This window comes from Salmo trutta, chromosome 7, assembly GCF_901001165.1.
Source record: "Salmo trutta chromosome 7, fSalTru1.1, whole genome shotgun sequence".
Lineage (NCBI taxonomy): Eukaryota > Metazoa > Chordata > Actinopteri > Salmoniformes > Salmonidae > Salmo > Salmo trutta.
Genome location: NC_042963.1, coordinates 39,056,801 through 39,070,210, shown reverse-complemented (window position 1 = coordinate 39,070,210; position 13,410 = coordinate 39,056,801). Strand labels below are relative to the sequence as shown.

Here is a 13,410-nt window from a genome sequence, read left to right as displayed (position 1 = left end):
TTTTTCCATCTACGTAACATTGCAAAAATCAGAAACTTTCTGTCCAAAAATGACGCAGAAAAATTAATCCATGCTTTTGTTACTTCTAGGCTCGACTACTGCAATGCTCTACTTTCCGGCTACCCGGATAAAGCACTAAACAAACTTCAGTTAGTGCTAAATACGGCTGCTAGAATCCTGACTAGAACCAAAAAATTTGATCATATTACTCCAGTGCTAGCTTCCCTACACTGGCTTCCTGTTAAGGCAAGGGCTGATTTCAAGGTTTTACTGCTAACCTACAAAGCATTACATGGGCTTGCTCCTACCTATCTTTCCGATTTGGTCCTGCCGTACATACCTACACGTACGCTACGGTCACAAGACGCAGGCCTCCTAATTGTCCCTAGAATTTCTAAGCAAACGGCTGGAGGTAGGGCTTTCTCCTATAGAGCTCCATTTTTATGGAATGGTCTGCCTACCCATGTGAGAGACGCAGACTCAGTCTCAACCTTTAAGTCTTTACTGAAGACTTATCTCTTCAGTAGGTCCTATGATTAAGTGTAGTCTGGCCCAGGAGTGTGAAGGTGAACGGAAAGGCTGGAGCAACGAACCGCCCTTGCTGTCTCTGCCTTGTCGGTTCCCCTCTTCCCACTGGGATTCTCTGCCTCTAACCCTTTTACAGGGGCTGAGTCACTGACTTACTGGTGTTCTTCCATGCCGTCCATGGGAGGGGTGCGTCACTTGAGTAGGTTGAGCCACTGACGTGGTCTTCCTGTCTGGGTTGGCGCCCCCCCTTGGGTTGTGCCGTGGCGGACATCTTTGTGGGCTATACTCGGCCTTGTCTTCGGACGGTAAGTTGGTGGTTGTAGATATCCCTCTAGTGGTGTGGGGGGCTGTGCTTTGGCAAAGTGGGTGGGGTTATATCCTGCCTGTTTGGCCCTGTCCGGGGGTATCATCGGATGGGGCCACAGTGTCTTCTGATCCCTCCTGTCTCAGCCTCCAGTATTTATGCTGCAGTAGTTTATGTGTCGGGGGGCTAGGGTCAGTCTGTTACATCTGGAGTATTCTCTTGTCTTATCCGGTGTCCTGTGTGAATGTAAATATGCTCTCTCTAATTCTCTCTTTCTTTCTTTCTTTCTTTCTCTCGGAGGACCTGAGCCCTAGGACTACCTGGCATGATGACTCCTTGCTGTCCCCAGTCCACCTGGCCATGCTGCTGCTCCAGTTTCAACTGTTCTGCCTGCGGCTACGGAACCCTGACCTGTTCACCGGACGTGCTTGTTGCACCCTCGACAATTACTATGATTATTATTATTTGACCATGCTGGTCATTTACGAACATTTTAACATCTTGACTATGTTCTGTTATAATATCCACCCGGCACAGCCAGAAGAGGACTGGCCACCCCTCATAGCCTGGTTCCTCTCTAGGTTTCTTCCTAGGTTTTTGGCCTTTCTCAGGAGTTTTTCCTAGGGAGTTTTTCCCAGCCACCGTGCTTCTTTCACATGCATTGCTTGCTGTTTGGGGTTTTAGGCTGGGTTTCTGTACAGCACTTTGAGATTTCAGCTGATGTACGAAGGGCTATATAAATAAATTTGATTTGATTTGATTTGATTCTCATTAAATTTCACAAACTTCTATTTTGAATCAATGGTTGTGTGGTGAGAGATGTTTACAATCCAAAAGAAAGCACAATTACAGGTTGTTAACGAAAAACTGGCTGTGTGACCAGTTTGGAGTTCAGTACTAAGATTTGTCAAAATGTACCACACACCTGTGAAAGGAGTACCAAAGCGATTTAACAAAAAAAAACTAAGATTTGAACATGTATTCACAGGATTTGATTCATGAAAAAAAAACAGTAACCCCATGTGTCCAAAGACTAAATATAGTACAATACAGAAACTGTTGTAGTTCACAAACGACAAAGAGTTGACTAATATACAGTGCATTTGGAAAGTATTCAGAACCCTTGACTTTTTCCACATTGTTACATTACAGCTTTATTCTAAAATGGATTAACCCTCCTGTTGTTTTCATGTTAATTAATTTAATTAATTTATTGTGTTAGATCTTTTTATCAACTTAAGTTCTTGTGAAAATTACAAGTTTTGAACTTCTATTTGCTATTTATGGCCTGTAGGCCTCATTGACCTGAGCTCATACAACTTGTTTTTGAGTAAAAAAAGCATTAAATAAGGATTATTTTGACTATAACAAATACTCAGATGAAACATTGTGCAATTTATCACAGACTACTTTGTGTCAAAGTATAACAAGGTCTCTCTCCTCCTCGCCAGTGTCACGATCAAAGATATAATCAAGAGCCTCACATACAGTATATCGTTTGGTCATTGTGCTGCCACAGAATGAACTGTGAGCAAGGCCTCAAAAGCTTTATATACCGGGAACACAGGTGTACAAAAGTTAAAACACCCAAACTGTATTGAAAATCATCAAAATGTATTTTGTGTGTTCAGACGCCCTGTGTGGACAAAGTCATGGAACCTTATGACAATCAGATTTAATGAACTACATTTTTCAGAGAGAAAACTTGTAAATTTGACCAATTTGACCGGAACACAACAGGAGGGTTAAATAAGCAATTTTCCTCATAAATCTACACACAATACCTCTGACTGGAGTTAAAGGTTCACCTTCAACAGGTCAATGACCCAAAGCACACAGCCAAGACAACACAGGAGTGGCTTCAGGACAAGTCTCTGAATGTCTTTGAGTGGCCCAGCCAGAGCCCGGACTTGAACCTGATAGAACATCTCTGGAGAGACCTGAAAATAGCTGTGCAGCGACGCTTCCCCTCAAACCTGACAGAGCTTGAGAGGATCTGCAGAGAAGAATGGGAGAAACTCCCCAAAATCAGGTGTGCCAAGCTTGTAGCGTCATAACCAAGAAGACTTGAGGCTGTAATCACTGCCAGAGGTGCTTCAACAAAGTACTGAGTAAAGGATCTGAATATTTATGTAAATGCTTATTTAAAAAATAAATAATAAATTTTCTAAAATTCTGTAAACCTGTTTCTGCTTTGTAATTATGGTGTATTGTGTGTAAATTGATGAGGGAAAAAAAGATTTAATCAATTTTAGAATAAGGCAGTAACGTAACAAAATGTGGAAAAAGTCAAGGGGTCTGAATACTTTCCGAATGTACTGTATTTGGCATATTGGGGCTTAGAACAAGTCAAATAACAATACTATGCTTTTAAACAATTTAATTCTGAAATATTCCATTGTCAACTTTGATTAACATTTCAATGTGACCTGTCTAGATACTTGCAACTAAATTGAAAAAATATATTAACGCAACATGTAAAGTGTTGGTCCCACGTTTGATGAGCTGAAATAAAAGTTCCCAGAAATGTTCCATATGCACAAAAAGCTTATTTCTCTCAAATGTTGTGCACAAATGTGTTTAAAATATGTAATAAAGCCCTTTTGTGGGGAAAACTCATTCTGATTGTACTAAATATAGTACAAGGATGTGAATGAGATGGGGATCTGTCCAATCAAACACTGTCACTTATCATACCCATTAACCATAATAAAACTACATTTTCCATAATCTTTAATGACGGTCTCATGACGCAGAACTGCAGAACACCGGAAGACGTGTGTGCGCGCGCCTTTCGCTGTCAATGCAAACGAAAGAAAAGAAGCAAGAGAGCTACAGCAAAGATTTTTATAGCTAACCCAAGATAGACCACTGCCTGTCCAATCGGAACAAAGAGTCATAGTTGGCAGAACAAGCAGGGCGGTGACCAGAGCCAAGGACAAGCTAGTGAGATCCTATTGGCGCGTTCTCTTAAACGTTTGCGTGTTTCTGTTAGGGAACGCCTACTATGTGAAGTGCGCGTGTGCAATACCTAAATTTGCATTTGCAGTCCAAAACAACTCGATTTAAAAAAAAACTTTGGCAAAGAGTGAAATCTACAAAATGTAGTTTTAAGAACAGAAAACTGTATTGAGATCAAATGTTTCATCGGCCAAAATCCATCGCGTTCATCTTCTCCCACTGGACTTCCTCTCACTACCAAATGTGGAAGTGAGAGGAAACGCCAAGCGGATGCTTCACATTTATACATCCGGTAATATATCTGTCTCATTGTTCTATCTGTGGTTACAGCTAAACCCCGCAATAAAGACAAGATGGCAGGACTGCCCCGCAGGATTATTAAGGTAATTATTCAGTGATTTTGACTGAATATTGTTGTTGTGTGTGACAGATTCATAAAACGAGCTAATGCTGAAAATGCTCTGTACTGTTAGCAAATTAGTTAGATTGCATTTGCACTAGCTGCAAAGTTAGCTACTTCCGTTTCGTTCCTGTTCCATAACCGAATAAGTATCTTAAGGTGGGTTAAATACGTCCATGCTTGTTAAAAATGGCGGATAAATGTGGTGTTTGTTTATTCGTTAATACAATATACACGGTGAATGTAGCATATAGACAAAACAATGTTAGCAATCACAATAACTAGCTAGCTAAACCGTTAGCCAGCCACCCATTCCAAATAGGCTAGCTAGCCGTAAATGTGTTGCAAGGAATAAACAATCAATTAAACAGCCTATTCTCTTAACTGTGCCACAATATAAACGGCTGAAATCTTTATTTTGGGCTAAATTGCCCATGAGTAAAAAATATACTTTAACCTTTATTAAAGGGTCAATTTAGCAGGCTATTTACTAATCAAAACATGACCATTGTGGCAGATATTTTCCGCAAGGCCTGTGTTAGCTAACTAGCATAAGAAGTTACAGGCAGTGGGCAGGAGACACGGATAACTGCGTACATACTTGGGGGCCAGGGCATAAGCAGGATTTCAGTTTAACTGAGCTTCATTGAAATGGATAGTTCGATTCCACTTACCAGTCAACAATTTCTCTGATTAGAAAGCTAGGTGACACACCCGTTTGATAGCTGTCAGGGCAAAAGGCCAAGACACAACAAATGTTTTTGTTTAGCTAGCTACACAAGGATTATAATTATATTTCAGACATCGACTATGCTGACACAAGAAAAGTGGGAAATCAATAGAACATTTATTTTGACATACACTAAAGAAAGTGATGAGCCTAGATATACTAGTACAGTGCCTAGAGAAAGTATTCATACCCCTTGACTTATTCCACATTTTCTTGTTACAGCCTGAATTTAAAATGGATTAAATAGATTTTTGTTCCGTCACCCATCTACACTATTGTTGGGCGATATTGCCTAAAAATCATATGTCGATTAAAAAAAAAATATATATATATATATATATATATATATATTTTACCTTTATTTAACTAGGCAAGTCAGTTAAGAACAAGTTCTTATTTACAATGAAGGCCTAGGAACAGTGGGTTAACTGCCTTATTCAGGGGCAGAACGACAGATTTTTACCTTGTCAGCTCAGGGATTTGATATAGCAACCTTTCGGTTACTGACCCAACGCTCTAACCACTAGGCTACCTGCCGTACCAGTCAAAAGTTTGGACACACCTACTCATTCCAGGGTTTTTCTTTATTTTTACTATTTCCTACATTCTAGAATAATAGTGAAGACATCAAAACTATGAAATAACACATATGTAATCATGTAGTAACCAAAAAAGTGTTAAACAAATCAAAATATATTTTATATTTGAGATTCTTCAAAGTAGCCATGAAACAGACTTTCTTAGTCAAATTTGCAGGCTTCCAAGAAAAGTTTATACTAGTTGGCCTCTATCCTACGGTTCTTTTCAACATTTTAATCTTGATCCCCTCCCACAAAAACAAGGTCCCCCACACAGGGAATGTTGAGCTGTGGTTCCCATTCCCAAGTTCATGTCTGGTGTCATTGCGAGTTGTCATTGAATCAGTGCTGTTATGCTAACAGAGAGAAGGACAATCGCGCGGGGGGTGTGTGAGTAAGGGAGGGAACACACATGATGGTTACATTGGTTGGATGTGGTGGGAAAATGCGAAGTTCTTGGAACTGTTCCCAGTGAGCTTGGCCCCTGAGCCCCTATGAGCGTGCGACCAGTCCTGGAGCCCCTCACTTGTCTGTGTTTGGACTGTGTGTTTTTGTCTGTGGGTTATCTGAAACATTTCAGGAATCTTGCCCCGAGTTGCATTTGGGGAAATAAAAAACAGCAGCAGGAACAGTGGCTGCTGCTAGGCAACTATTTTTTCCCCCTCTATTAGTTGTCTGTCTGTCAAAGCTGCCTGTAGATAGATCTAACACAGTTGATTTATTAAGCTACATTGCTCTGTTGACCTGGGATGTCCTTCAGCTTGACCTGTAGCATCATCATCGTAGAGAGAGGCTATTTATTGTCTGAAGAGTACTCAAGATTTTGTTAGGATTATGCACTTATATTAAGTATAAACTCATGAAATGAAAATTTCTAAAGATGGTTATTGATGTTTTAGGCTTCCATTTAGGCTGTTGGAAAAATAGAAATAGGCGAGTGAAGAGGAATAGGCCTAGACCTGTAAAAGTCCATTGTTATTTCTGCACCTGCAGTATTCCTTCAGTGGCTCCTTGTTGCACACCTCTCTGGCTCAGGTGTGTAACCCAGTCAGCCTCATGCATACCATAAGGATGTATCAGATTCCCTTTGCTCCATCACATTGAGATGGGTGTGAGTTTCTACAGGTCACAGCCCTGTGTCCGGGACACTTGGCTGCCGCGATGAGCTAGTCAGCCTATAGTCTGATGACGTACTCTTGCTGCTCCAGTGGTTGATGGGAAAGTTAACCCTAGTTGTCACCTGGGTCGTATTCCTTAGGACACGCCACGGAAAAAATTTTTGGGGCCGGTTTTGTAATGGAAAACCCAAATAAGCATTTTTTTGGGGGGGGGGGGCAAATACAGGTAGTCATTCCCTGTTTGTCAGTTTTATTCTGTATTGGTGCTTAATAATAATAAATATGACTCTGTCACCTCAAAGCACTTAGCACATTGCAGAGAATGAGAGAAATCTGACTCAGCTGCCTGATATTCTGCTTTAGGTGCTATTGCAGCCAGCTACAGACGTGTGTGTGTGTGTGTGTGTAGGCAGGCTTGGGTGATATACTGTATTTCGTGGGTGTGTGCTATGCCACTGAATAAGTTAAGTAGAACTAAAAGAAATCTAAGATGTCAAATAAATGATCTCCAGCTCCAGCTACATGCACTTGGTTTGCTAAGTGGCTAGATTTCAAGATCTTGGTTACAGCAGAGACATACATTCAATCCCCTCCTGGATCAAGATCCCTGTTGCCTAAATTGTTTTGTGTGTAAAATAATGTTTTTTTTTTTTTTTTTTTTTTTTGTATTGTATTTTTATAGCGCCCCTTGTGTGCACTACCGGTAATACCGGTATGGTACAGAAACGGTATGACAATTTGGATACCGCCCAACCCGTGTGTGTGAGAGAGAAAGGAGAAGACCACAATGCACCTCTTGGCAATAGGTCTCCTTTGTAAGCGACTAGGCTAAGCGTAGTGAGTCACTGGTTGCTGCCAAGTTGAAGGCGTGGCCCAGGACAGGGTGCTTGTGTTTTTCCCATCCATTTGATGGAGAATTGTTAGGCTAGATGTTTTTGGCTGTAGGCGATGTCTTTGAAAGATTGATCAGTACTAACGCTGATAAAGAGGGTAAATCTAAAATGTGCCATTTTTCTTCTATTGTTAGGGATGAGTTAGCAAGGGAACATAAACTGTCTACTGAACCATGGTTACCAGCACTAGATTGATAGATTCCGAATGGGAAAGCACAGAATGAACATTGTGGCAGGTAGCCTACATGCTAAGACAACTACAGTACGCTTGCTGGAAAATGAAACCTTTGAAATATTGAAAGTAAGCTAAGGCTATGTGAAAGTGAGGTATTTGTCACAGTTAACAGCATGCTTTTCAAGAGCTACTAGAGGGGTCAGGGCAGGCTCTGGGCCATGTGTCAGGAATGACATGGGACAATCTGTCCTCTTGGAGGACATGTAAAGGACAGTGGATGTCCCGTTCGTCAACTGATCGCTCAGCGCGCTGTTGACGTCTGGCTGCCGACATTCTCCTACGGCCGGCACTCTGTTCAGTGGTGCTAATTACTCTCGGCAGGCAAACACTATTGGTGCGTCCGAGCCTTTAGGCTGCTTTTCACATAGGCTAGGCCTACCTTAAGTTCTCTGTTCTAGTCTAGACAAATACTCCAAAATCACACAATGGCAAAGGTGCATAAAGATGGAAGAATTCAGATATGTCATTGTTTTTAGCACTGCCCACAGTGTTCTTAAACTACGGTGTGCGACATGGTTCAATGTGCCAGTAAATTAACTTTTTCATTTTTAAAATTGCTGCAGTCTTGGAGCTAGAATTTGGATCATGTATACTGTGCTAATGCCTATAAACAAAACAGTAATGGAGAGCAGTGTACAAAAGGTGAACTTAGCAAACAAGGCATTTGTTCCAAGTACATGGGGGCCGCCGTCTTTCTACATCTTTGCCATTGTCACTGGCTACGTCCCGATTCCCTACCCTTCTCCCTGTCATGGATTTCCAACCATTGGACTGGTATAAGTATTATATAAGAATAATAATATATGCCATTTCTCAGGTGCTTTTATCCTAAGCGATTAACAGTCGTGCATATATTTTGCATACGTGTAGTCCTGGGTATCAAACTCACTATTCTGGCGTTGCAAGTGCCATGCTCTACCAACTGAGCTACAGAGGACATTGGCTGGAGGGAGTTTCCTCATTAGAAGGGAGTATGCAATTACAAACTTTGGGAGAAGGGTGGAGAATCAGAACGCAGCCACTGTACCTTTCCTCACTGTGATTGTGTGTCTGTATTTGCATAGAGGTATACCCTGTTTCTATGTCTGTCGTTTGTTTGTCAGGAAACTCAGCGCTTGATGGCTGAGCCTGTCCCAGGCATTAAGGCGGAGCCTGACGAAGGGAACGCCCGCTACTTCCATGTGGTCATCGCCGGGCCCCAGGACTCGCCCTTCGAAGGCGGCACGTTTAAACTTGAACTCTTTCTCCCCGAGGAATACCCCATGGCAGCTCCAAAAGTACGCTTTATGACCAAAATATACCACCCCAACGTAGACAAGCTGGGAAGAATATGTCTAGACATCTTGAAAGGTAAGAAACGCTTGACTCTTTGTTTTGCACCAACATGGTAGCCCGGCATCCAAAGTGATTTTTCTACGTTTCACCGTTGTTTCAGTTCATGTTTAGTTAGTTAATGGGGAGCATTTCAACATGGCAAGTTTTGAAAAAACGGGTTTATTTGTCAGTACAACATGGCTGCTTGAAAACGAAGATTTTGGCCTAGATTGTTAGCGATAATGGAGCAAATGATGTCAGTATTGAAAATATTGAGTAGGTAGATGTTGCAGGTGCAGCTGATACAGGGTCAGATATTCCGTTCATACCCCTAATAGTTTCGGTTAGGTTTGGGAAGGGATTAGGGATGCACATTTTTGTCAATTTTGCTGCAGACTAGCTGACACTCATTAACCGGTCAATAAACAGTAAAAAAAATAAAAATAAAATTCTAACAGTAAAATGAGGTGGCCGACAGAAAATACTATCGGAGATCTGTATATAATGACGAGATGCTTATGTTTCCACCCTAACAATGGGAGTCGTCCCAAGGCGGGAAAAGCAGACGACAAACTTAGGCCCAAAATAAGCCCATAGAATTCCATTGGACTTATTTTAGACAGATTTTGTGAGAGTGAAACCTCTCACTTCGACTCTTCCTCTCTGATACTAATGTTATTTATGCATACAAGGACCTGACATTTTTTCATGAAGAGCTTAATGGAAACATGCAATGTTAGCAAGCCAATCGTCTTACAGTCAAAAGGCTATAGCCTATTATTGAACATGCAACTTCTGTAATGAAGCAGCTAATAAAATGTCATTCTCAAACATTTGGCTAAATGTAATTTGCAGAAAACACAGTTCTAAACAGCGCACCTAATGTGAGCAGTTCCATATGTGACAGAGATGAACAGCTCCGTTAGAAACTTAGAAAGAGGGGGACTCTAATAGCAACTACTATGATGGGTCGCAAATATGACTAGGATTGTGACTTTGGCTTCTGGACAATGAAAGTTGATATGAAAACCAATAGAACTGGAGAGAAGGGCTGGTTAATGGCAGTCTTTATAAAATAATTAACTTCTATGGATGGATTTTGATAAGGCTACTTTGAAGCAAGGTAAGACATTATTTGAAGTGAAGTAAAACGTTCAGGTTTCAAACAATTTGAATGCCTCAAGCTCACATTGCAAAGTGGTGGGTGACCCGCTGATAGTCAATGGTAGGCAGGCTATAGCATATGCATCCGAATGGGAGGCGCACTTTACAAGTTGAGATTGAGAAATAAAAATGGCTCCTTTTTTAAAATAGTGGCAACCAACATTATCTGATTCTAGGTCTGACATTTAGGGACGTCTACCTTTCTGGAAATATCACCATATATTTGCTATTGGGGGGAGGATCGATAGTTAAATATCAGGATATTATTTCCCTTCATAGCTTGTTGTCCTTCTTTTGAAATAGGGAGCCAATTTGTTTTTAAAAATGTGTTCTCATGGCTCCTTCTGCAGCAGACATCTGAAACATGGAACGCCAGTTCCAAAGTATCATGATCATATCGTATCCTGAGGTCCCTGGCAATTCCCAGCCCTGATATTTGACCTGTTTTATCATCAAAATGATTTATGTACAATCCAGGTGACTGAACAGATACTGGGGATATGAGACCGCATTAACTGTCTGTCACATTGCTGCACCTGCTCTGTTTCTCTGTCATACACGTCAGTAAGTTCAGGCTTGTTAGTGGGACAGGCCTGGGCATTGTTTCCTGCCATATCCCCACTGCGTTAGAATCATGTTTGGCCTGCGAGCACTATGAGGGATTTGCCTTTTTAATCTCGCTCAAAATATCAAGGGCCTCTGATTACACTTTTGACCACTCACTCAAGCCGCATCTCCCCATTGCTGCGACATGCCACTAACTGCCTATTCACTGCCACGTCACTCAAAATAGAAACATTGCTCAAACCTCTCTCCTTCTGCCTCCCTCGTTCCTCCTTCCTTCATCCCTCACTTTCTCCCCCTTGTTTTGTCCTTTTTTGTTCTCATCAAATCTCTTCACAGATAAATGGTCTCCAGCCTTGCAGATCCGTACAGTCCTGCTATCAATCCAGGCATTACTAAGTGCTCCCAACCCTGATGATCCTCTAGCGAATGATGTTGCGGAGCAGTGGAAGTCCAATGAAGCTCAAGCCATAGAGACGGGTAAGTCTAGATGAAACCCGGCTCTGAGGGGAGAGTCTATAAGGACACTCATGACCTGCAAAACGACTAACTAAATTCTAAAGCTGACCCTTACCATAACCTAATTTTAACCAGTTCTGAAATTAAATATAGTTTTACAGGTCAGTAGTATCCGTATAGCCTTTTCTAGCTCTGAGCAGTGCACTCCTACCCCCTTCCCTTTTCAGTCCGTTTTATTGTGTGGTGCCTAATGAACACAACCTTGTTAAAATTGTACTTCAGTCTCTAAATGTAGGCTACCATTCAGCCAATCCAACACTGAATCATATTGTTGAAGATGCTTTATCTTGCTGGTAACTATAGATGCTACATCTAATAGTCATAACTTCCTTTGATAAACATTTAATTGTTATATTGTAGCTTTTTCACTCTGTAGCCTATCATGCAAAGCAAGTACAAATGTGACAAAGTTAACTTGAAGCCCCAAGGATTCTACCGGAAGACTAATAATGAACTAACTCTCACCAGTCACCAAAGCATGTCGTTTTTTAGAACAGACTATAATGGACCTAGTCTTGCTTTCTGACCTCATCTCTCTTCCTTATTTTGTGTTGCAGCCCGGACATGGACCAGGCTTTACGCTCAAAACAACATAGAAGTGTAGAAAACGTAAAACAAGCTGAAAGAAACCGAGCTGGAAGTCGGTGTGAGAACACACTCCTTATTTCTGCCAAGACCTCTTCTTCTTACTACTTCATTTGCATTTAAAGGACACCGTCTTGGAGAAAAAAAAAAGGTATTATTATAATAAAATAAACATTTAAGGAATATATTAAAAAAGAGGAAAAAGACAAGTAAATTGGTGATTTTTAAATGCACATAAGAGAAAAAAAACGTAACTTGTCGTCTTTGTCCTAACTCACTACTGTTCAGATGCATGGGCAGCCAGGGTTGAGATCTAACTCGCCACCTGGCTTTCTTTTTCCATTGATTTGGGAGGAAACCGCCAACCTCTGCTTTTAACTAGCTTCGTACAGAAAATTTTAAAAAACGAAGTGTTTGTCCCATGTTTTTTTCGGAGGGGGTGGGTTGGAGGGAGACAGTGGGGGTTCTTGTCCAAGATGGCCAAACTTTAAAAAACTTTTCTTTTAACTTTGTTTTCTCTTGTGATGCTGGTTGTTTATTGAAATCTGCTGATTAGCCCCATGTAGTAGACACACCCTTTGAGACAGGCTATTGTTGGACTCATTACCCTGTTGAAGGCCAAGCCACAAAACAAAATCAACATAGCGCCTGCTAAACCACTTTAACATGAAATACAAAGTAATGATATAACGACTAAACAATGAATCTGAGCCTGCCACCATCACGTTTAACTGTTGAAACCGCTGTCCGTGTAGAGACCCTAACGTAGGCTTGTGGCGGAGGGAGGGCAGTAGGGACTGGGATAGGGGTGGCGGGACACAAATTCCATAACTTTCTTCTGTTTTAGGAATACATTGTTTTTCTCGTCTCTCCTTTTATTTGATATGGATGTTTTCCTGACATCGCTTTACTACTCCAAATGACCCTCGGGCTACATGGCTCTTTTAGCTTCTTGTTCTTCCTGTTTGTCACAATCTAATGCTACAAGACACAACGGTTTACTTCCTTCCCATGGCATTAATTTCAGAAAAGTGTAATGAGTTGTAAGTTCTGCAGTGTGTGTTAGGGGGAATTTTGCTCGAGGAGGTTGGGGGGAGGTAAGGGTATGTGGTTAGGGGTAATGGGGGAATCGCAGGAACTCACTCCAAGAGATCAATGAAGGCTTTTGTCTCAACTGTCAATATTGGTATTTGGTTTGAAAAGTCTGTATTCAATTCACTGTTTGTAAATTCATTATTTCTATTGAACTGGGGGAGGCACGTTTTCCTGTTCTCCAAATGGTATGAAAACAGTCCACCTGCATTTTTTTTCTGTAAATAAAATCTGTTGATTTAATAAGAAAATGTGTGCCTTTGTTTTTTGAGGAAGTAAGGATGGCAGGCTAGGACTTACGGTATATCCTCAATTCTATTGTTGAATTGAATACATTGAACTCAACATGGGTCAGATTCAACAGTGACGCATGCCTGCCCTCGGGTGAATTCAGAAAGAAGAGGAGCCCTTGCTTATTGCCAGTC

General features: G+C 41.2%; 1 protein-coding gene across 1 annotated transcript; it reads left to right on the top strand.

Moving 5' to 3' along the window:
- Positions 1-4,072: 4,072 nt before the first annotated feature.
- On the top strand, positions 4,073-13,236 carry LOC115197369 (ubiquitin-conjugating enzyme E2 N). The gene is made up of 4 exons (XM_029758799.1): positions 4,073-4,176; positions 8,851-9,097; positions 11,129-11,269; positions 11,866-13,236. Exons 1-4 carry the CDS (start codon positions 4,147-4,149, stop codon positions 11,910-11,912), a joined length of 465 nt encoding a protein of 154 aa, XP_029614659.1. The 5' UTR covers positions 4,073-4,146; the 3' UTR covers positions 11,913-13,236.
- The last annotated feature ends 174 nt before the right edge of the window (positions 13,237-13,410 follow it).